This window comes from Solea senegalensis, linkage group LG10, assembly GCF_019176455.1.
Source record: "Solea senegalensis isolate Sse05_10M linkage group LG10, IFAPA_SoseM_1, whole genome shotgun sequence".
Taxonomy (NCBI): Eukaryota; Metazoa; Chordata; class Actinopteri; order Pleuronectiformes; family Soleidae; genus Solea; species Solea senegalensis.
In genome coordinates, this window is record NC_058030.1 from 24,455,613 (window position 1) to 24,479,083 (window position 23,471).

The following is a 23,471-nucleotide window of genomic DNA, read 5'->3' on the forward strand; positions in this document are numbered from 1 at the left end:
TGTTTGTGTATGTATATGTATACATATACGTGTACATGTATATGTATATATAAACATTTATATGTATATGTACACAAATATGTAAACATATGTGTTTATGTATACATATACGTGTACATGTATATGTATATTTATATATAAACATATCTTTAAATATACATAAATATGACATGAAATAATGTAATAATAAAATGACTAACATGATGTCCCTACATGAATCCATGCTGTTATATTGCAAGTGTCCCGACATGAATTGATACTGTTACACCTGTTGGACCTGATTTTTCAGTACGTGTATCAGGGAGACAGGTCAATCCTGCGATATGAGTTTCGGACCCGTGCGACCTTGGGAAAGGTCAGAGGTCACGCTGAATTTGCACACATTTTTTGTACAGGACTTTAATTCATTTTTATTTCAGATTCTAGTTCACTGCCTCCGGGGCGTCCTACCTTCCGAATATGGGGGTCGTGCGACCTTGGGAAGGGTCAAAGGTCACGGTAACTGGTGTCGACCTTTGATGACTTACATTCTCTCTTAAAAAATGATGAAGGAAATGAGGTAGGGGCCTGATTTTTCAGTGTGTAGCTCAAGGAGACTGGTTGATCCTGCGATATGAGTTTCAGACCCGTGCGACCATGGGAAAGGTCAGAGGTCAAGGTTTCGGCTGTGCTTTTTTGCAATAACTCTTACGCAAGACAAAAACATCTAAACTCAGCACACCTGTGGCTAACGGGTGAGCACCTGAGGGTAACCTGCGGCTAAGCTGGTTAGCTGGTGTTTAGCGTTCACATTTTAGCTGCAGGGACAGGAGCTGCTGTCCTCTGCTGCCTCGTGTGGTCACTTTGTGTCGCTTAGTTAAGTCTAAATTAAATATTTCAAAAGCCGAATTCATTAAAATAAGACATTAGAAATTTAGTGATGGAGGCAGCAGTGGATCAACAACTGTGTGTGATGTTAAAATCACTGGTTTTCTCTATGAGGTTTGGTTTGGGAGAGTGAGTGGATTATAAACACTTTAAGACACTTTAAAGTTTTTCCTACGCAAAACAAAAAGGTGATTTTTGTCACAATTAAGACGAGACTCCGAATTCTGACATCAAGGCTTTATTTCCAATTCGTCATTTGATCAGCACATGGACACACACTTTACCTTGTATATATATTATATATATATGTAAACGTATAATGACAACAGAGCAGTTCAGAGTCTGTGAGCAGAAACAAAGTCAAACAGAACAAATCAGTGGTGTTAGTACGAAGGAGAGGAAGCACAAACACGTGAAAAAACACAGGTCACATGACCCACCGCCAGCTCACGCCTTTCTGCCGCACATCACAGAGGTTTCCTGTACAAGGTCAAAGGTCAAAGGTGAGGATCAGGTTGACAATACTTAGCATCACAGCACTTCAGAAGGGGACAGGATACATTCAGGAGCAGCCCCCCCCAGGCAGTAAAGGAAAAAAACAGGTGTTTTTTAATCATCACCTATAACGAATAACGAGTCAGTGTGTGAGCAACGAGTCAGAACGCTGAGTCAGCGTGTGAACGACGAGTCAGCGCGTGAACAACGAGTCGGAGCGCTGAGTCAGCGTGTGAATTCACACAAACCGCTGCCAATCTGATCTGAATTTTGTGAAATTCATAATTATTCTTCAGTTGTAAGCTCCTCCTACATTCTTTTCCCGCCTCCCCCACTGGCCTCTGAGCTCTACGTGAGTTACCATGGCAACAACAATAACTGAATACTCAGCATTTTCTACTAAATTTGATGTTAAAATTAAAGAATCACAATTTTTGTAACATTCATTCATTCATTCATTTATTCATTCAGAATCTCTCTCTGTGTGGTAACAAACACGTCTTTAGCGCCCCCTGCACTGCATTTCTAAGTGACTTCAGCTGTTAGCCCTTTAGGTGGCGATAGGGTTCGCCTGTGAGAGGCGGGGCACCAAGTAATTTTTTAGGGGGGTGGAGTTATGACGTTGGCTGGGTGTTGCCCTACATTCCGAGCTTGGCGCCCAAATGGCTCCAAAAAAAGCCCCGCCCCTTCCAGGCCACCTCTGGAAAGCGCACACCTCAGCGTTTGGAAGCTTTGTCTTTTCTGAACATCAAAGGCTTTTTGTTGTTGTTTGTTGTGACGTTACAACGTCAAAGTCATGTTTTCATTCATGAGACAGTTTTTTAAAAATAATTTAAAAAAACAAAGATAACAAGCAAACTGTCACGCAGGAGAGGCGTGTCTCTGCGGAGGGGCGTGTCAAAGAAACGCACAGAGCCACTTCGATCGTCACCTGCACTTCAAGAAATACAGTAGATGGCGTCAGGTAACCATAGCAACCATTTTAACCCTTACTGAATTATCTGGGATAAACAGAAACTCTCCATCTTTGTCGTTTTTCTTCTTTTTTCGTCTAACTCTGTTGTTGTTTTCATTTTCATCGAAGAACAGAGTTCTGCTCAAAGCTCCCATGTCACACCTTGGACACGCCCCCTCTGATGTTGTGTCACACATTGGACACGCCCCAGATGATGTGTCACACATTGGAGACGCCCGCTCTGGTGTCATGTCACACATTGTACACGCCCCCTCTGACACTTTTCAAAGCACACAGAGAGACACTCACACACACATGTCAAAGTCCACATCCATCTCTTTGTTATTATTTCATATTATGTTGCTGTGGGGGGGGCGTCACATTTATCAAACACAAGAATGACACAAACAGTTGGTCAACGATTGTTAAAGTGAATTTCTTTTTCTTCTCTTTTTTCAGTCGTGATAAATATTAGTTTACAGCGGGGAAGCAAGGACACACGTTGGCAGACAGAGGGCGACGTCTTCACCTGGGTTTTTTTTGTTTTTTCTAACTTCACCTCCTTTCAAAAACACTCCGCGCTCTTCTTCTTCATCGCTCTCTCCGTCCTCCCTCGTTCTTCATCTTCTCTTCAGCAGGACACCTCCATGGTGTGGCTGACCGTGGCCACGCCCTCCGTGCTGTCAGAGTGGGTGCAGGCCCGGGAGCGGTTCCCCTCCGTGGAGCCGGCGCTGGTCAGCGAGGCTGTCCTGGAGCGAGCCAGGCGGGTCATACTGGCGGACGGCACTGGGAGGAAGAGGAGGAGAAGGTCAGAGGTTAAGATGGACACTGAGGTCGGGATTAAACGTAGAAAACTGAACACAAAGTGAGATCAGCAGATGTTGGGGAGATGTAGGGAGTTCATGCGAATGTCAAAAGCTGAAGAACCTTCATCTGCCGCCAAAGACGCACTTCCTGAGTCATGGTGGGTAAAAAGTGCATTTGACTTGCTTCAGAGGTCAGAGGTCAGAGTTTAGCCCTCTGTCCCCGCCCTCATCACCGTAACTTTTCTGTGATATTTAGAAAGTTCAAAAACTACGGTCTGGCGATCTGTCAGTCAGGGTGTGACTCCGCCTCTCGCCCTATGTCATGTGGAGGGTAAAAGTTTAGCAGATGGATGGAGAATTAGAGCTTTGCTCTCATACACTTGTCTTTACGGTAAAACCTTCAGAGGAACGAGCGTCCAATCACAGTTGTGTAAACGCACAAATATAAAAATACAAAACAAAATGCTCGCGGGCGGCCGGTGCTCGCCTCGACCGGGCGGCTCGCTGGCTTCTAGTTTTCACCGGAGTGCAGGTCTTTTCCTTTGCAGCCATATCAGTTTAAACTCACTTTACTCTGCAGAGCAAGCGCCGGTTAGCATAACTGTTAGCAAAGATGGCGGACACCGTGTTTACATTCTGGGAATGAAGTCTCGTCCCCCTATGGGTGAGTCTAAAAAGTGCAGAACTGGCGTTGTAGTTTCAAACCTTCAAACCTCACGCTGAGTCAAATGACTCAATTCGCGTCATTTGACTCAGCGTGAGGCAAAAGTATTCTAGCGATACATGAAAATCCGTGAAGTATTCCTTTAAGGTTCATGTTTGCAACGTAACACGTCCACAGACACCAGCAGGGGGCAGTACGTCGTGATTCTCTGACCTTCTCTGACACATGATCTATTTCTGGACACGTGGAATGGTGGCGCACTATAGAACATTGGATGTACAGACAAGTAAGAGGGCACTTCCTGTTTCACGAAATCGTGTGTTCGCAGTCGGTCTCTCGTGTCGCATATGAAGTTTCGAGGTGATCAATGTTACGAAAAGAAACAACTTCCTGTTTCACATGAAATGCTGACCAAATTCAAACTCGCTGACTTCCTGTTGGGTCAAGTTTGTGTTATGAGATAAAAAGTCATAATTATGAGATAAAAAGTCGAAATTATGAGATAAAAAGTCTAAATTATGAAACAAAAAGTCGGAATTATGAGATAAAAAGTCATAATGATGAGACAAAAAGTCGAAAATATGAGCTAAAACGTCATAATTATGATTTGAAAAGTCTAAATTATGAGATAAAACGTCATCATTATGTAATTTTGACTTATCTGGCGGAAACAGGCTTCCATATTTGTGTGTGAAATTCAGTGGAGGTTAATTTTAGCTCTGTTTTCACCTTAGGGGGGCACTGTAGAGCCCTTGGGCACGCACGGGTTGGGGCTAATGAAAACCTTGAAAATCCTGACCTCTAATTCCCCTATTTTGGATGTTTGGTTTTGGACGGGCGGTGAGCGCAGATTGTGGATCGCGGGTCGCGGGTCATGGATCGCGGATCATGGATCATGGATCGCGGGTCGCGGGTCGCGGGTCATGGATCGCGGGTCGTGGATCATGGGTTGTGGATCGCGGATCATGGATCGCGGGTCGTGGATTGTCGTCTGACGGCCGGGTTTGCTCAGAGCTGAAGGCCATGCAGAGAGCGGGACAGATGTGATGGTGAAGGAATGAGCAGGAGAGTAAAGACAGTGCAGATTTTTCCACGGAAGGAAAAATTATTTTTGAAGGAAAAAGATGGACGACAGGAAAAAAAAAGAATCAGGTCATAACAAGCCCCAAAATGCGGCTATTAGCAGAAAATAAAATGAACAGAAATTTAAAAAAAAAATTTAAATGCCAGTATTGCTGAAGAGGGCAGCAGTAAGAGGTCAGAGGTCAGAGGTGAACGGGGAGGAGGAGGAAGTACCTGGCCCTCCACTCAACCTCCGATCCTTCACATTCGCAACTGAGAGAACAGGGTGAGGGAGACAGATTAAGATTATCATCACAATATAATCCTTTACAGTATATACCACACACACACACACATACACACTGAATACTCACTGTAGCCCATTCCCTGCAGGAAATACTTGAAGGCTTCTGTCAGTTTTCCTGGCTGAAAAACAACACGTCACGTGTTTCATTTCACTGAGTTTTTTTTTCTTTTTAAATGTGGTCTATGAGGTTAAAGAGCTGAGCTGTGAGCGCCCCCTGCTGCTGAGAACCATCCTGACACACAGAGGAAACACAGATTTCAGCCTCTGAACAAAAAACAGACAAACTTTTCAACAGGAAAGTGAAGTTTGTAAATCACTCTCTCACACACACACACACACACAACAATGAATTCAGATTGACCTCAGTGACTCAAAGTGACCACACGAGGCACCAGAGGAGCAGCAGCTAAAATCACTGTTTTTCTCTCTAGGGTTTGGTGTGGGAGAGTGAGTGGTTTACGTAGATGTCGTAAAACCTGAAGCAGGGTTTCAGCAGCAGGGGGCGCTCACAGCACAGTCAGCTCAGGAACATAAAAGCTCTGTTTAAATGAGGCTGTATGTGAGGTGAGCGTGGATTTCTTCATCGTTTGTTTACCTGTGTGAGTTGAGGAAGTCCACCAGAGTCGGCCATCTGCCGTGGGAGGAGACAGCAGAGGTCAACACAGGTCGTCTGTTCTTTATCGTTTACATTTAAACAAAGCCTTTTAATCCACAAACTGAACCTGAGAACAGCAGTTACCTTTAGGAAGGTGGTGTTTGTCGGATCCAGTTTGGAGTTGCATTCAACCTTAAAGAGACAAATAAAGAGCACAGTGTGTGAGTGTGTGTGCGTGTGCATGCATGTGTGTGTGTGTGTGTGTGTGTGTCAGAGGTGATACAGTTTGGACTCACCACCCCCTCCTCAGCAGGAGCATTGTCTCCCACAACCAGCATCACAGGACACCTGCAGACAAAAGACAAGTCACAGGGACATTCACACAGGGTCTGCATGTGAGGACACATGATGTGTCCACAGACAGAGAAAACATGGCTGCCAGACGAGACACAAGGACAAAAGGCATCAGTGTTTGTGTGAACTCACTTCAGGGTCTTAGCGTGAATCACTGTCCCACCACGATTCATCTCCAGGTCTCTGCGACTGAGAGAGGACACACTGTGAGTGTGTGTGCGGGTGTGTGTGTGTGTGTGTGTTGTGTTTATATATATGTGTGTGTGCGTGTGTGTGTGTGTGCGCGTGCGCGTTGCTTTACCTGTTGTACATATTCCAGAACAGTTGCAGGTTGAACTGGTTAATGGTGGTGTTGATCTGGTGCCGGTAACTCTGCACCAGCTCTGTGTTGTTGACCAACTCCTCCTGCACACACACACACACACACACACACACACAGGCAGACAGACACACACACAGGCAGACAGACACACAGGTTTCAGTTTGTGGTTTTTAAAAAAGTTCAAAGGTTCAAATCAGAGTCAGAGTTCGTACCTGGCTGAACAGGTGAGGCAGCACAGTTTCTGGTAAATTACTGGTCAGACCTGACAACTGAACGACAGACGGTGACATGATTATTCAACAGCTGTGATTTCATTCCTCAAAATAAATCTCCCAACCAGACAATGTACGGTTTGTGTCGACCTGGAAACTCATCTACAACACGTGAAACACACAGAATCACAGCACATGAACAACTCTCTCACTATCACCTGAAACAAATGTAACATGCGTCGTTCCATAACAAGATGAAAATCAATCTTTCTTTTCTAAAGACAAGAAGTTCTAAATAAGAAGGGAACAAAACGGGAGAAAATCAAATCAAACCATTCAAATTGGACTCAAGAAATCATAGATGAAGATTAAATCTCATTCAAACAATATCAAGAAAAAAACACCTAAATAATACTTTTTCTTTTTATAGAAGGCTACATTAAAGGGCAGTTCTGTGAGTTTAAACACAGTGACAGAGCAGGAACCTTCGCAGCAGCCCAGTCGATCCAGCCTTTGCCGTTTGGGTCGATGTTGAGCAGAACCAAACCCTCCACCAGGTCCGGGAACAAGAGCTGAGAAAAGACCACACACAAACGGAGTTCAGATCAGAAAGAAAACATCTGTTTGCCTGTTTTGTCTATTTTATATTAATCCAGAACTCGTCTCATTCAGAGGATCTGAATTTATTTAACGACTTACGGAGAACTTGGCCAGGACGTAAGCGCCAGCTCCAACTCCAATTCCAACGATGCTCTTAAATCTGAGAAGAACATCACAACAATCAGAGGAATCACAACAATCAGAGATATCACAACATCAGAGGAATCACAACAATCAGAGACATCACAACAATCAGAGGCATCACAACAATCACAGGCATCACAACAATCAGAAACATCACAACAATCAGAGACATCAACAATCAGAGACATCACAACAATCAGAGACATCACAACAATCAGAGGCATCACATCAGAGACATCACAACAATCAGAGGCATCACATCAGAGACATCACAACAATCAGAGGCATCACATCAGAGACATCACAACAATCACAGGCATCACAACAATCAGAGACATCACAACAATCAGAGCATCACAACAATCAATCAGAACATCACAACAATCAGAGGCATCACATCAGAGACATCACAACAATCAGAGGCATCACAACAATCAGAGGCATCACATCAGAGACATCACAACAATCAGAGGCATCACATCAGAGACATCACAACAATCAGAGACATCACAACAATCACAGGCATCACAACAATCACAGGCATCACAACAATCACAGGCATCAGAGACAGAGCAGTGACTAACAACATGCTGTCTTTTATGTTGTTTCCAAACTGGAAAACTATAAACTAGTTTACACTAATATAAACAGTATAAACCAGATTAAATGAGAACAAGCCAGTATAAACTAGTATAAACCAGTATAAACTAGTATAAACTAGTACAGACTAGTTTAAACTAGTACGAACTAGTTTAAACTAGTATAAACCAGTATAAACTAGTTTGATCTAGTATAAACCAATATAAACTAGTTTAAACTAGTATAAACCAGTAACAAATAAAAAAGTACAAACCCAAAGTGTTGAACCACAGTGGGTAACATCCCTGCCAACTGGTCCATGGTGGGATACTGGAACCTGAGGAGAGAGACAGAGGATGACGATGATGATGATGATGTCACAGCACACTGTGTGTGCGTGTGTGTGTGTGTGTGTGTGTGTGTGTGTGTTTACCCATGCGGCAGCTGTGAGGCTCCACTCTGTTGACCCGGGGCGTCGACGTGACAGACCACAAAGTGCTTGGTGATCTCCTGCATGTCCTGGTTGTTGAAGAACGAGTTGAAACACAGTTTGTCTGCAGGTGAACGCGGACAAACCGGAGGTGAGGACATGTTGTCAAAGTGAGGACATGTTGTCAAAGTGAGGACATGTTGTCAAAGTGAGGACATGTTAAAGTCTTACTTTCAATTAAATTTGCCAACAAATTTAAGAAAAGACAAAAAATAAATAATAAAATCAGACACTGGAGACATTTAAATCATCAGTGTCCTCGTCCTCCAATCACAGCAGCGCTGCAGTGGCTGCAGGCTCCGCCCCTTTCCCTCTGCAGGACAGGGATGTTTTCTGACCTACATTTCATCCACACACACACACACAGTTTCTATTTCTGTCTCTGTTCTTTGTCTCTTCTTCCTCAGCTCACTCCTCATCCTCTCATTAAATCATTACTTTCTTTTTATCTTTTTAATTAACACAGATTCATGTGTCTGAAAGTGTGTGTGTGTGTGTGTGTGTGTGTGTGTGTGTGTGTCTGTGTGTGTGTGTGTGTGTAACTATTCTTCTCAGGACTCTACAGTGCCTTACAGACTAAACTAAGTCTCATCACTAACCCTATCCTTTGTCAGGACTAGTCATGGAGACCAAAACCTGGTTCTAATGAGGCAGAACCTCATCTGAGGAACTGATTAAGTTTGGACTAAGATTTGAATTGTGGTTAAGGTTAAGATCAGTGTTTATGACACACACACACTCACGGTTCAGTCCCACATCGTGATAGGTGAGGATGGCGGGCTTGTTCCCTTTCGGTGCTCCACGGATCACCACGTGCAGCATCCCATGAGGAGTCTCAACATCATGTTCCTGTGAAACACACACAAATAACTCATCTGCTGGTTCACACACACACACACACCTGAATCCTCCTGAGGCTGAGGTCGCTGCACTCACTCTCCCACACCAAACCTCATAGAGAAAATCAGTGATTATAGCTGTGGGGACACAGGAGCTGCTTGTCCTCTGCTGCCTCATGTGGTCACTTTGTGTCACTGAGGTCCATCTGAACATTGGATTTCAAACACTGAAGTAACAAAATAAGAACTTAATGATGGAGGCAGCAGTGGATCAACAACTCCTGTGTGTGTGATGTTAAAATCACTGATTTTCTCTATGAGGTTTGGTGTGGGAGAGTGAGTGGTTTACAAAGTAGACTGCTGCTCCTTCTTTTGCCAATTTGACCAATCACAGAGCAGTTTAGAGAGAGTTTGCTGCCTCCTATTAGTTGTTTTTCTAAGTCTCTTATATCTAGGTCACAGAGATGTGAGATGGACAGGAAACTGAAGTTTGTAAAGACTTTTCTTCTCATGTTAAAACATGGAGGTTCATCACTGATCAAAACATCTGATAACAGCACTCACACTCACACACGCTCTCTCTTCTCACACTCTCTCTCTCACACACACACACTCTCTCATCACCACCATCATCATCACCATCGCCATCATCATCACCATCATCAGCAGCACCATCATCATCATCACCATCATCACTGTCATCATCATCACATCATCATCATCTTCATCATCATCATCATCATCACCTTCACCATCATCATCTTCACCATCATCATCACCACCTTCACCATCATCATCACCACATCCCCATCATCATCACCATCATCATCATCACAGCACCATCATCATCATCACCATCATCACTGTCATCATCATCACATCATCATCATCTTCATCATCATCATCATCATCATCATCACCTTCACCATCATCATCTTCACCATCATCATCACCACCTTCACATCATCACCACATCCCATCATCATCACCATCATCATCATCATCACCATCATCAGCACATCATCATCATCACCATCTTCACTGTCATCATCATCATCATCATCATCTTCATCATCATCATCATCATCATCATCATCACCTTCACCATCATCATCTTCACCATCATCATCACCACCTTCACCATCATCATCACCATCACCATCACCGTCCATCATCATCATCATCATCATCATTATCATTACCATCATCATCATCATCACCATCATCAAATCATCATCATCATCATCATCACCATCATCAGAATCATGATCATCACAATCATCATCATCATCACCATCACAATCATCAGCATCACCATCATCATCATCATAACATCATCATCACAATCATCATCATCATCACCATCATCATCATCATAACATCACCATCATCACAATCATCATCATCATCGCCATCATCATCACCATTATCACAATCATCATCATTATTATCATCACCATCACCATCATTATCATCATCATCATCACAATCATCATCACCATCATCATCATCACCTTCACATCATCCACATCACCATCATCATCATCATAACCATCATAACCATCACCATCATCACAATCATCATCATTATCATTATCATTATCATCACTATCACCATCACCATCATCATCATCACCACTTGTCCATATATTGACTGAGGTTATGTTCCCACACCAAACCTCATATAGAAAATCAGTGATTTTAACATCACACAGACAGGAGTTGTTGATCCACTGCTGCCTCCATCACTAAGTTCAAATGTCTTTTTTTAGTGAATTCGGTATTTGAAATTCTTTGTTTGGATTCAAATCAGTAACACAAAGTGACCACATGAGGCAGCAGAGGACCAGCAGCTCCTGTGTTCCTGCAGCTAAAATCACTGATTTTCTATATGAGGTTTGGTGTGGGAGAGTGAGTGGTTTACAAAGTCTGTCACACAGTGAGATGAAGACGTGATCATGTGACGTAGCTATCTTAGAAACTTAAACTGACGTAGGTTTTATGAACTGATGATGTTTTCATGTCTTAAATGGTTAAAGTCTATCGAGAAAATCACCGTTCACTCAATATAAAAATGAACACTTTTTGCTCCAATTTTCCATGAATGGAGGTCAAAGACCAAAGAAAATGTCATCACTCATCAGATTCAGAAACAGAGATACGTGAAGGTGAAAGCGTGGTCATTGTGTTTATCGTTCTTCTGAAGCCACATCCACACTGGACGGAGTCTTACAAAAACAACACATTCAGACAAAATAAACCCCTCCCTCACTTGTACCTCATCTGTATTCTATTATAGTTTCTACAGCAAAGACCATAGTACAGTCAATGCCCCCGAGAGACAGACAACAAGAACAAGAACACACACACACACACACACACACTTTTCTTACCTTCCAGTCTCCTGCAGGTATCAGCTGTTCACAGGTTTCCTGCTCAGAGACACAAGAGAGAGATTAAAACACACACACACACACGATTTGTTACATTTTGAATCAGATGCATGAATAAAATACTGTATTTTATTCATTAAAACAGAATTTTGTCATGTTGTGTTTTTTACATTCATGGAGCAACGACCGCAGTGACCACTGTGTGGCGCCAGAGAGAGAGAGACAGCGAGAGAGAGAAGAGAGAGAGACAGAGAGAGAGTGACATAGAGAGAGAGTGACAGAGGGTTCAACAATAGACGACGCCCTGAAGACTGCAGTACTGCCTGCTGCCAGGAGGTGGTGCAATAACTGCTTATCATTGAGTCCTGCTGTGAGAGTGTGTGAGTGTGTGTGTGTGTGTGTGTGAGTGAGTGTGTGTGTGTGAGTGTGTGAGTGAGTGTGTGTGTGAGTGTGTGCGTGAGTGTGTGTGTGTGTGTGTGTGTGTGTGTGTGTGTGTGCGTGGTGAGTGACTCTGTGAGTGTGAGTGTGTGTGTGCGTGAGTGAGTGAGTGACTCTGTGAGTGTGTGTGTGTGTGAGAGTGTGTGAGTGTGTGTGTGCGTGAGTGAGTGTGTGAGTGTGTGCGTGAGTCTGTGTGCGTGTGTGTGTGTGTGTGTGCGTGAGTGAGTGACTCTGTGAGTGTGTGTGTGAGAGTGTGTGTGTGCGTGAGTGAGTGAGTGACTCTGTGAGTGTGTGTGTCCAGGGTGCAGGTCATGTGACCTGCATATTTCCGATCTTTTGCAGGAAAATAAAAGACAATCACATATTTTGGGGGCGGAGTTAATGTGAAGCTGGTAGCAGGAACATGACGTCACACTCTGTGTCTTTATGAAACATGCACATGTTTTTAGTTTTCTGTCTGAAAGAAAGAAAGAAACACACAGATGACAGGATGAGTGAGTGAAGGATGTGACGTTCACAGAGCAGCAGAAAACAGGGAGGAGAAGAAAGGTTAGAGAGGTGAAGAGGCGGAGTCACACCTGAAATCAACAGGAGCTGAAGCTGCTTCACATTTTTTTTAAATCATTATTCATGATAATTATTTTTGTCTTTTTCATAAAGATCTTCACAACTTCAGTGTCTGTTGCTTCATGCAGGAGGCGGTCGGACCAGCAGGTGGCACTCTTTCCTAAAACTCTCCACCCATGACAGTGACTGTGGAGGAGGGAGGAGACTGAGGAGCTGTGATGTCATCCACATGAAATATGATCCACAGTTTTACAAAAAAATATAAATGAATTTTAGTGTGTGAGTGTGAGAGTGTGTGCGTGTGTGAGTGTGTGTGAGAGTGTGAGTGTGTGTGAGAGTGAGTGTGAGAGTGCAGCGCAGTGTGTGAATGTGTGTGTGTGAGAGTGCGTGTGTGTGTGAGTGTGTGTGATAGACTTCTATTAATGACTTAACAAAAGACTCTCTACCTATTTATCTACGTCACATGATCACAAAAATGTGATCATGTGACGTAGATTTGATCAGCTGAGTGAAGGCGGCCATGTTGTCACCACTCCTGTGTCAGTAACTGTTAAACTTCACATTTTTACGTGATGAAGATTAGAAATAAAATTGTCTGAACTCTTTTAAAACTGCAGCATGTAACTTTTCACAGTGAGGCTTCAGTCCACACCGCTCTCCCTGTGTTTTGAGCTCATGTCGCCCGGTGACATTCCCACGCTGCACACAGGAAGTGATTAGTTTCATAAAGTGAGTTTCACTGAGATTACATAGGAAAAGTTTCAGGAGTGAATTTTACTGTAAAAAAAAAGAGCAGTTTGACAGGATAAATGCTTCCTGTCTCCGCCCGCCCCTGCTCTGCAGCTGAATATAAACAAATGCTCCCTCAGTCACGTCTGATATGGCGCTTTTCCACCACACAGTCCCAGCTCGACTCGGCTCGGCTCGGTTTGTTCAGAGAGTGTCGTCAATGAAGAGTCATGAGTGCGACATCTGACACAAGAATCTACATCTACTTAGAATTCCAAAATCTATTTATAATCCCAAAATCTATTTAAAATTCCAAAAATATATTTAAAATTCCAAAAATATATTTAAAATTCCAAAAATATATTTAAAATTCCAAAAATATATTTATTATCCCAAAAACGATTTAAAGTTCCAAAATCGATTTATAATCCCAAAATCGATTTAAAGTTCCAAAATCGATTTATAATCCCAAAATCTATTTAAAATCTCACTGATTGGTTAGAGAGTGTCTTCACTGAAGAGTCTACAATGTCCAACTGTAGCTCAAAGTTAGAAAGAGTTGGTGAAAACACAGAGGAGTCTGGAGGATTTAGAGACGCACCATCGTCACCGTGTTTCACTTCAGTCACTGAACGACTGAACCATTCTGTGAAATCGTCTGAACTAATGATTCTAATGGTTCTAATGATTCTAATGATTCACTTTCGCCAAAACAACTGCTTTACAAGTCACTAGTTTGTGTTTGTGTTGCGGAGGAAAACCCCGTCACCACAGTGATGTGGTGACTCCGCCCACGTTGAGGAGGAGCTATGACCCCGTGTAGAGTGGGCGTGTGCTGGGACTGTGTCGTGGAATGTCAAGGAAACAACGAAGAGGCAAAAGTTACGCACTGCAGCTTTAAGTGTGAGCGTGCTTGTGTGTGTGAGTCAGGGCTCTGATGATTCTCTGGTAGTTACCGGGACGACCCCGCTGGTCCGACGGCGGGTCTGGCGGAGCCAGTGCCGTGCCATGACATGCCAGCGGTGAGTGGGGCGGCTGGGGGGAGAGGGGGGGTTAAGGGGCGCAGGGCTGGCGGGGCCGGGAAGCCCCCCCACTGCCTCCTCTCCTTTATCCTGCTGTGTCGTGAAACAACAAGGACAACAATGTGGTTACTGTGGCAACGGCCAACCAACCACCACACACACACACGCACACACACACACAGGTTCACAGGCGTCATCTCATAAAGATTATTCTAAACTGGTGTAAATACAGGGTTCAGTGACCGAGGAGAGGATCTGAACTCTGCACATCACCACAGACATGTGCTGACTGAGCTGTGAGCGCCCCCTGCTGCTGAGAACAAAATGACATCAAACTCATCTCATCACCAACAAAACAGAAAATCTACAATGTCACATGATCGTGTCTTTATCTCACTGTGAGACAGATGTTTGTAAACCACACACACACACACACAGACACACACTCACTCTCCCACACCAAAGTCCATAGAGAAAATCAGTGATTTTAACATCACACACACAAGAGTTGTTGATCCACTGCTGCATCCATCACTAAGTACAGATGTCTGTGTGTGTGTGTCTGTGTGGGTGTTTGCGTGTGCGTGTGTGTGTGCATTGTGTGTGTGTGTGTGTGTGTGTGTGTGTGTGTGTGGTGTGTGTGGGTGTGTGTGTGTGCGTGTGTAGACACAGACAGGAAGTTCATGGTCCAGAAGACCCGGCATGTGAACTGACCAGGTCTGGATCCACTCCTCTCTGCTCCGGCAGCAGCGGCTTCTCCTCCGTGAACTGCTGCTCCTTAATCCCTGCCATCCTGATCAGCAACCTGCAACACACACACACACACACACACACACACACACACACTGATCAGTCATGTGAAGAGTAAATGTTTTAGGGGAAGAATTATATCAATGAGTGTCCACACAAAGACTGTGAAACCAGCATGTGTGTGTGTGCGTGTGTGACCAGAGAACAAAACAATCTGCTTTTTTCCTTCTTTATAAATCTGCCCAGACACGGTTGCTATGACAACCCAGCTTAGTGCTGCTGTCTCTCTCCCCCCCTCTCCTGTCGTCATGTTGTTTCGTGCTTGTTTTTGTGTTTTAATGAAAACATTAAATCGTGTGTGTGTGTGTGTGCGTGTGTGTCATTATTCACTGAGATAAACAGCAGGTAACGACTGAGGATGAAACCACAGCGTCGTCTCCTGCTCCCAGTTATTCTACATGTGTGTTTGTTAAAGCTGCAGTACGTAACTTGGACTCAAACAAATGAAGTCACATGACATTGATTCAGTCACACAGGAAGTGATTTGTTTCACGGTGAATCAGACGGACTTTGAATGCTCTGCTGACAGACATGAGTTTCAGAGAGTCCACAGAGAGGTCGACAAGGTCAAACAACCTCAACTCTGCCTTTAAGCTGCAGTAAACACAACAGGCCACCACTCTCCTGGAGCTAGTGCTACGCTAACAACTCTACAGAAGCTAATGCTTTGCTAGTTACTCTCCAGCAGCTAATGCTAACAACTCGCCATGAGCTAGTGCTAAGCTAACAACTCTCCAGACACTAGTGCTAAGCTAACAATGCTCCAGAAGCTAATGCTTTGCTAATTACTCTCCAGAAGCTAATGTTTTGCTGATTACTCTCCAGGAGCTAATGGTAAGCTAACAACTCTCCAGGATCTAACACTATGCTAACTACGCTCCATAAGCTAACACTGCGCTAACTACTTTCCTTCAGAAAATGCTAAGCTAACTACTTACCTGTTTGTCCAACCACATTTCCCAGCTTAATTTTTGCCCCGCCCCCTTCTTACACACTCACATAGCAACAATATGAATTACATCATTTACTGTAGCTTCAGTTAGCGTCATTTAGCTCGTGGTTGCTGTGGACACCGTGAAGACGTGAGGTGGAAATAATCCACACAAACGATTTTCCATCCGTTCTGCACAAACGCAGTCTGACCACCAGATGTCACTCATCAGTTCATCATTAAATCATCAATGTTTGTTTATCCTCCACCTCCAGGGGGCGCTCACGTGAGGTGTTGTTGTTTTAGTTTGGTTTCACCCAGCATTACATATCTATGAAGTGTCTTATGTCCAGCTCTCTTCTTCTTCTTTTTGCGATGCATGAGAAAACACGGATATTCTCTCTCTTCCTGAAGAGTGAACAGCTGACGCAGCGTGTCACCTGGAACACAGTCCTGCCAACTGTTGTCTGGGGAATGAATGGTTCCAGGCTCTGGCTTCACTCCCAGGATCTGCTCCTATGGCTTAGAACGTCACTTCTGAAGTGATAATTTATCAAATGACAGAGTGGTTTTTATTCGCTACAGGGCATCACAATGAGTATGTGAAACTGGTGGTCCAGATCCAGGCTCCTCCCCCTCCCACCACTTCAGTCCCTCCACACCGTGGTTTTGTTCTCACAGGTTCTGTTGGGGTTCTGGAGGTTCTGTGGAACTGTGCAGCCAGTGCAGAGATGGACGTTCCAAAATGATCGTATCAAAACACAAGAGACACGGTCGGAGGCGTCTCTCCATCAATTAATAACTGAAGAGCCAGTGTGATGACGTCTGGAAGCAGCGTGGGATCATGGGAGTTGTGGTTTTGTTTGGATCCATCCATCTTCTTCCTCTTTACAGGGGGCACTGTGCCAGTCTCAGCTAACACAGGGTGAAAGGCGGGGTCACAACCTGTCACAGGCACACAGAGACAAACGGCCGTCCACTCTCTCACCTACAGCGTATTTACAGTGTATTTTACAGTGTGTTTAAAGCATATTTACAGTGTGTTTACAGCGTATTTAAAGTGTATTTACAGTGTGTCTACAGCGTATTTACAGTGTATTTACAGCGTATTTACAGTGTATTTTACCGTGTGTTTACAGCGTATTTAAAGTGTATTTACAGTGTGTCTACAGTTATTTACAGTGTATTTACAGCTGTTTCAGTGTGTTTACAGCGTATTTAAAGTGTATTTACAGTGTGTCTACAGCGTATTTACAGTGTATTTACAGCGTATTTACAGTGTATTTTACCGTGTGTTTACAGCGTATTTACGGTGTATTTTACAGTGTGTTTACAGCGTATTCAATGTGTATTTACAGCGTATTTAGTGTATTTACAGCATATTTATGGTGTACTTTACAGTGTATTTATGGTTTACTTTACAGAGTATTTACGGTGTATTTTACAGCGTAATTATGGTGTATTTTACTGCATATTTACAGCGTATTTATGGTGTATTTTACAGCGTATTTATGGTGTATTTTACGGTGTATTTTACAGTTTATTTACAGTGTATTTTACAGTTTATTTACAGCGTATTTTACAGTGTATTTACGGTGTATTTTACAGTGTAATTATGGTGTATTTTACAGCGTATTTACAGCGTAATTATGGTGTATTTTACTGTTTATCTACAGTGTATTTTACAGCATATTTACAGTGTATCTAAAGGGTATTTACAGCGTATTTACAGCGTATTTTACAGCGTATTTATGATGTATTTTACAGCGTATTTAACTTGTGTCTGTAACCACAGAGCCGGACACAACGTGGAGACTTTCACTGATTCCCTGAGTGGAGTCTGGACACTGGCGTGTACGTGACGTCATCCAGAGAATCCCAACACTGATTGGCTGCCGCGTCGTCACGTCACAGCAACTTTCCGCAAAGGTTGAAAAATTTCAACTCAAGCGTTAGACGGCATTCTTGCGATAGCCGCAAAAATCCCATCGGTGTGGTGACTTTGTCTGTAAAGTTGTCGCGTGACAAATTAACACAATAAACGCCGCACTCTCACACACATTCAGTAACTTCACACGTTCACGCGCTCACACGCTCACACATGACCTCTCTCACGCTGAGACGTGGCAGCACATCAGCCAATCAGAAAAAAGTATTTGTTGTTGCTGCACGGACGCTGTGAATGTGTGAGTCAGGTCATCACTTCATTTATAAAGAGTTTAGATGAATATGAACACATTAACATAACAGCCCTTTACAGAGGACGCTTCCCCCTGGTGCCTTCAGTGTGGATCAATGAGAGATTTGATCACCTTCAGTATTGATCAGTGTTAGTGAAGCTTCTTCTCCTCAGTGTGAGGCGTTGGACAGAGAAGCAGAGGACGTGCAATTGTTCACGTCCTCTGACAGAAGCAGCTGATGAGGACGAGGGCGAGGATGAAGATGAGGATGAGGATGGTACTGTACCTGTTGAGTCGTTCACGTCAGTCCAGTCTGGTTCCGCCGTGGCTCTGGTTTCCGTGTGTTTGTCCTTCAGGCTGCTGTAGACTGGATGAACGAACAAAGCTCAGTCAGTGTGTGTGTGTGTTCCAGACAAAATGAGAGCGAGAGAGAGATTGGGAGGGAGGGAGGGAGGGACTTCATCTCCCTCCTCCTAAACGATAAACAGAGAGCACGTGGCCTCGCTGATGATGCAGCACACTGACAATCTGTGTGTGTGTGTGTGTGTGTGTGAGTGAGAGACTGAGTGTGTGTGTGTGTTTGTGTGTGCGAGTGAGTGCTGACACAATATACTCATGATTTCAAAAAAATAAAAAGATACTGGCAACACAAGAGCATCTGAAAGCATCTGAAAGAAAACACCCTGTTCCAGGTCATGTGACACAGACACACACACAGGCAGGATTCAGACAGCGTTTATGAGCGAGTGATGAAATTTTGCAACAAAATCATTCATCGTTTCAAACCAGTCAGAAATGTGCGTTACATTTCACCAGACCCTGTTACCATGGTGACTGAGGATGGCAGCCATGTTACTAAGATAATGCAAAAGAGAGAACACAGGACATACCTTTGGTGTTGGTCCAGGTCCAGGTCCAGGTTCTGGTTCATCTGCCGACATGTGAAAAGCACTCACTCATTCATCATCTGCTGCTTTGTCCATTTAGATCAAAGTCTGGAAAATTAGGATTTCTGCGATGTGGAAAATCTGGGCGGAAAAAACGTAGGATTGAGCAATAAAAAGGAGTGGGGACAGGAGGGCGGAGCATCAGAGGCAAGTTTTTACAGATACGCATATTTATGGTGCTGTCGTAGAAATATGTACACCCAAACTGTAGAGGGCGCTCCGTAGAGGAAAAGGCTGCTTTATTTGACTGTGAAGGCCGACAGTAAAAACTACGGACTGCACTTTGACTTCCGCAGGCTCATGATTGAACTGACAGTCATGTACAACAAGGAGCCCATCAGACCTGCCTCAGCTGTATCCCCTCACCTGCCTGCTGCTGACCATCCTTGTGTCCACCTCCCCAGTGGAGCGGTCTTACTCGGCTCTGAAGCGAATCAAGACACACGCCAGAACCTGTACTGGATAGGATCGCCTGGGAGCTTTGGTACTGATGTCCATAGAGAAAGGACTTCTTTTGGAGCTCAAGTCAAAGGACAAACTTTACTAAGCTGCCATCGCCCACTTCACAAGGAAAGACAGACGAATGGATTTGGTTTTCATGTAAGGTAGGTCTATGTTGTAAGGTAGGCCTGTGTTGTAAGGTGGGTCTTTGTTGTAAGGTAGGTCTATGTTGTAAGGTAGGTCTATGTTGTAAGGTAGGCCTGTGTTGTAGGTAGGCCTGTGTTGTAAGGTAGGTCTTTGTTGTAAGGTAGGTCTATGTTGTAAGGTAGGCCTGTGTTGTAAGGTCTTTCTTTGTAAGGTAGATCTATGTTGTAAGGTAGGTCTATGTTGTAAGGTAGGCCTGTGTTGTAAGGTAGGCCTGTGTTGTAAGGTAGGTCTTTGTTGTAAGGTAGATCTATGTTGTAAGGTAGGTCTATGTTGTAAGGTAGGTCTATGTTGTAAGGTAGGTCTATGTTGCAAGTTAGGCCTATGTTGTAAGGCAGGTCTATGTTGTAAAGTAGGTCTATGTTGTAAGGTAGGTCTTTGTTGTAAGGTAGGTCTATGTTGTAAGGTAGGCCTGTGTTGTAAGCCACATCAAGGGGCGAAACTTTGTTTATAAAAGTGGTGAGGACAATAACCATAGCTTCAGTGTGGTTTGAAAAGTGCTGGGTACTTCATCCGTTTGACGTTTCATTACAATATGCACTGCATTACAGTGTATTGAGTGGCTCTGACACTCCTATTAGGGAAAAGGAAAAATACCACATACTCATACAAAAAACTGAGAATGTGTAGAAGGATCCCCTCGCGGGTCCTCTCCCTGTCTGCCGGTGGATTGTGCTGCAGGGTGAAAGTGAGGGCCGACACGCGCCGGCCAAGGTGGGATCCCGGAGGGGCCGGGCGGACCACACTTTATTGTATCTTAAAAAATTGAAAAATAGTTGTTGTATTACCATTTGAAATTGTATTGTAGTTTGAGGATGCTCATGAATTTATTTCTCAATGGTTTGTTGTGGTTTGTTGTGCACCGTGATTTCATAGCACTGTCCATGGTGATGAAATGAGCCTCGGTGTCACAGGGTGACCTCATTTTATATTTCCAGATGTTTGCACTGAGTATGTTTATTTCATTTCAACTATGTAGCCATAATGGTCTCCAGTTCTATGAAGTTAATGTTGAGAATGTATCTTGTTGTGGGGAATGTTATTGATGTTATGGTCTATTTGTTTACATCCTTGTCATCGTTAATTAAAGAATTGCAGTTGTTTAATGCTTTCAATTCATCAAACTGTTGCTTCTTTTCTATGATTATTTCTTTTCTCGGCAGAGGTGAAGGCTCAGCTGTAGTGCTCACGGTTCACCACTGACTTTACCCTCACCAGTCGAGGCAGATGCTCGCTCTCTCTCGCTCTCTCTCGCTCTCTCTCGCTCTCTCTCGCTCTCTCTCTCCTCTCTGTGGATACGTGACGTGCGGGAGCCGCCTGTGAAACAATGTGTGAGTACCAAGTGTGGGGGCGGGGCACCAACAGAACCGTACAGCACATAATAATCCCCTGAGATGAGTCATCAAAAATCTCAGGCTGAGCAACCTCTAAAATCTAAAAAAGGGACGAGTGAGAAACGACTTCTTTAACGTGTTTGTGGAGGTGAAGGCCACGTTTCATAATTATATATATATATATACATATATATATATCTTTATCTATATAGATATAGATATATACGTATATACATAGACATGTGACGTGGGTAACCATGTTGTATCACTGTTGCATAGTCAGACACATACATCACCAGATCACTGCCTATTTTCTGCTGCCACCAGCTTCACTTACTGAGCACTGACTCCTCCCCCTCCTCCAGCCCTGACAACACCAGCTGCTGCCAACGCAGTGTGTGTGTGTGTGTACTCATTTGGAGGGCATAGCGGGGCAGTGCTACAGACACAGATAATCCTCACACCTCACTACTGCTGCTGCTGCTGCTGCTGCTTTTTTCCTATCTGGTCTTTGTAACATTTCATTGTGGTCCTGCTCCTTCTCTTCTCCTGTACACGATCACAGGTGAGAAGGAGAGCACGGCTAATGCCGTGAGATAAAAACAGAAGATTCAGAGTGTGCCTGTATTCTTCTGGTCTCTGTAAATGTCTGACCTGGACCAGGACTCCCTGTAAGAAGAGGTCTTGTGTTTCAATGGAACCTTCCTGTCTAAATCAAAATAACGTCTGTGTGCAGGTGATTCAAGTCTGTTCCACAGTCCTGACTTGATTTTAAAGCCGTGGAGACACAGAACCTCCAGACCATCCAGTCCAGACCAGGACCATACCCCACACGTGGTCCAGACCAGGACCATACCCCACACGTGGTCCAGACCAGGAACACGCCACACACGTGGTCCAGACCAGGACCACACACTGCATTCACAGCAGGTCCTCCTCCATCTCACAAAATTCTGGTTGGTTCTGCTGAAAATCAAAGAAAGAAGTCTGTTCCAGAGGAAGTCGACCACATGCAGGAAGTGGACGACAACGCAGGGCATTGTGGTTAAACATACACACGTTTCTATGTGTGTGTGTGTGTTTGGGTTGTCTCGTACATTTGTGTTCGTGTGTCGTACGTTTGTGTTTGCTGACATTTGTGCGTCCTATGTTCGTGTGACGTACGTTCGTGTGTCATACATTTGTGTTATAGGTTTGTGTGTCGTACGTTTGTGTTTGCTGACATTTGTGTGTCGTATGTTCGTGTGACGTACGTTCGTATGTCGTACATTTGTGTGTCGTACGTTCGTGTGTCGTACATTTGTGTCATACGTTTGTGTTGTACGTTCGTGTGTCTTTCATTTGTGCCGTACGTTTGTGTGTCGTATGTTTATGTCATACATTTGTGTCATACACTAATGTCATACATTTGTGTCGCATATTTGTGTTGTACACGTTTGTGTTGTACATTTGTGTGTCGACATTTGTGTGTCGTACGCGTGTCGTACATTCGCGTGTCATACATTTGTGTTGTACGTTTGTGTGTCATACATTTGTGTCGTACATTTGTGTGTTGCTCATTTGTGTGTCTTACGTTTGTGTGTCGTGCATTTGTGTGTCGTACATTTGTCTCGTACGTTCGTGTCATACATTTGTGTTTCGTTCGTTCGTGTGCCGTACGTTCGTGTTCGTGTCATACATTTGTGTTCTGACATTTGTGTCATACGTTTGTGCTGTACATTTGTGTCATACATTTGTGTGTCGTACATTTGTGTGCTGACATTTGTGTGTCGTTCGTTCATGTGTCGTACGTTCGTGTTCGTGTGTCGTACATTTGCGTGCTTACAATTGTGTGTTGTACGTTCGTGTCGTATGTTTGTCATACATTTGTGTGTTGTACATTTGTGTTGTACGTTTGCGTGTTGTACATTTGTGTTGTACGTTTGCGTGTTGTACATTTGTGTTGTACGTTTGCATGTTGTACGTTTGTGTGTCGTCCGTTCGTGTGTTGTACATTTGTGTCATACGTCCGTGTGTCGTACATTTGTGTCATACGTTCGTGTGTCGTACATTTGTGTGTCATACAATTGCGTGTCGTACATGTGTGTGTCGTACATTTGTGTTTCATACATTTGTGCGTCATGCGTTTGTTGAAGTGACAGAAGGGTCATTGTTTCAGGCTCCTCTGCTGATCCTGGTCCATGG

At 43.8% G+C, this 23,471-nt stretch overlaps 1 protein-coding gene across 4 annotated transcripts; it reads right to left on the reverse strand.

Annotated features, from left to right (window-relative positions):
* Window positions 1–1,089: 1,089 nt before the first annotated feature.
* On the reverse strand, window positions 1,090–18,763 carry ndrg4 (NDRG family member 4). 4 transcript variants are annotated; one of them, XM_044036588.1, is made up of 18 exons: window positions 18,648–18,763; window positions 15,155–15,245; window positions 14,375–14,530; window positions 11,685–11,723; window positions 9,196–9,301; window positions 8,396–8,516; window positions 8,237–8,299; window positions 7,339–7,399; window positions 7,125–7,211; window positions 6,640–6,696; window positions 6,407–6,510; window positions 6,238–6,294; window positions 6,048–6,099; window positions 5,896–5,943; window positions 5,752–5,787; window positions 5,224–5,275; window positions 5,084–5,122; window positions 1,090–3,103 (listed from the first exon to the last, which is right to left on the reverse strand). In XM_044036588.1, exons 2-18 carry the CDS (start codon window positions 15,230–15,232, stop codon window positions 2,949–2,951), a joined length of 1,311 nt encoding a protein of 436 aa, XP_043892523.1. In that variant the 5' UTR covers window positions 15,233–15,245; window positions 18,648–18,763; the 3' UTR covers window positions 1,090–2,948. The 4 variants fall into 4 exon arrangements, with proteins under 4 accessions (XP_043892523.1, XP_043892522.1, XP_043892525.1 ...); XM_044036587.1 differs by having other exon boundaries at window positions 14,375–14,533; XM_044036590.1 differs by lacking the exon at window positions 14,375–14,530.
* Window positions 18,764–23,471: the final 4,708 nt, after the last annotated feature.

Excerpts from the sequence above, each read along its gene's own strand:
- ndrg4 (XM_044036587.1), bottom strand. The coding sequence starts at position 15,232 with ATGGCAGGGATTAAGGAGCAGCAGTTCACGGAGGAGAAGCCGCTGCTG. Across the intron at positions 7,400-8,236 it reads ACTGTGGTTCAACACTTTGG|ATTTAAGAGCATCGTTGGAA; the intron begins GTTTGTACTTTT and ends TGTTCTTCTCAG. Across the intron at positions 3,104-5,083 it reads GAGGTTGAGTGGAGGGCCAG|TGCCGTCCGCCAGTATGACC; the intron begins GTACTTCCTCCT and ends TCTTCCTCCCAG.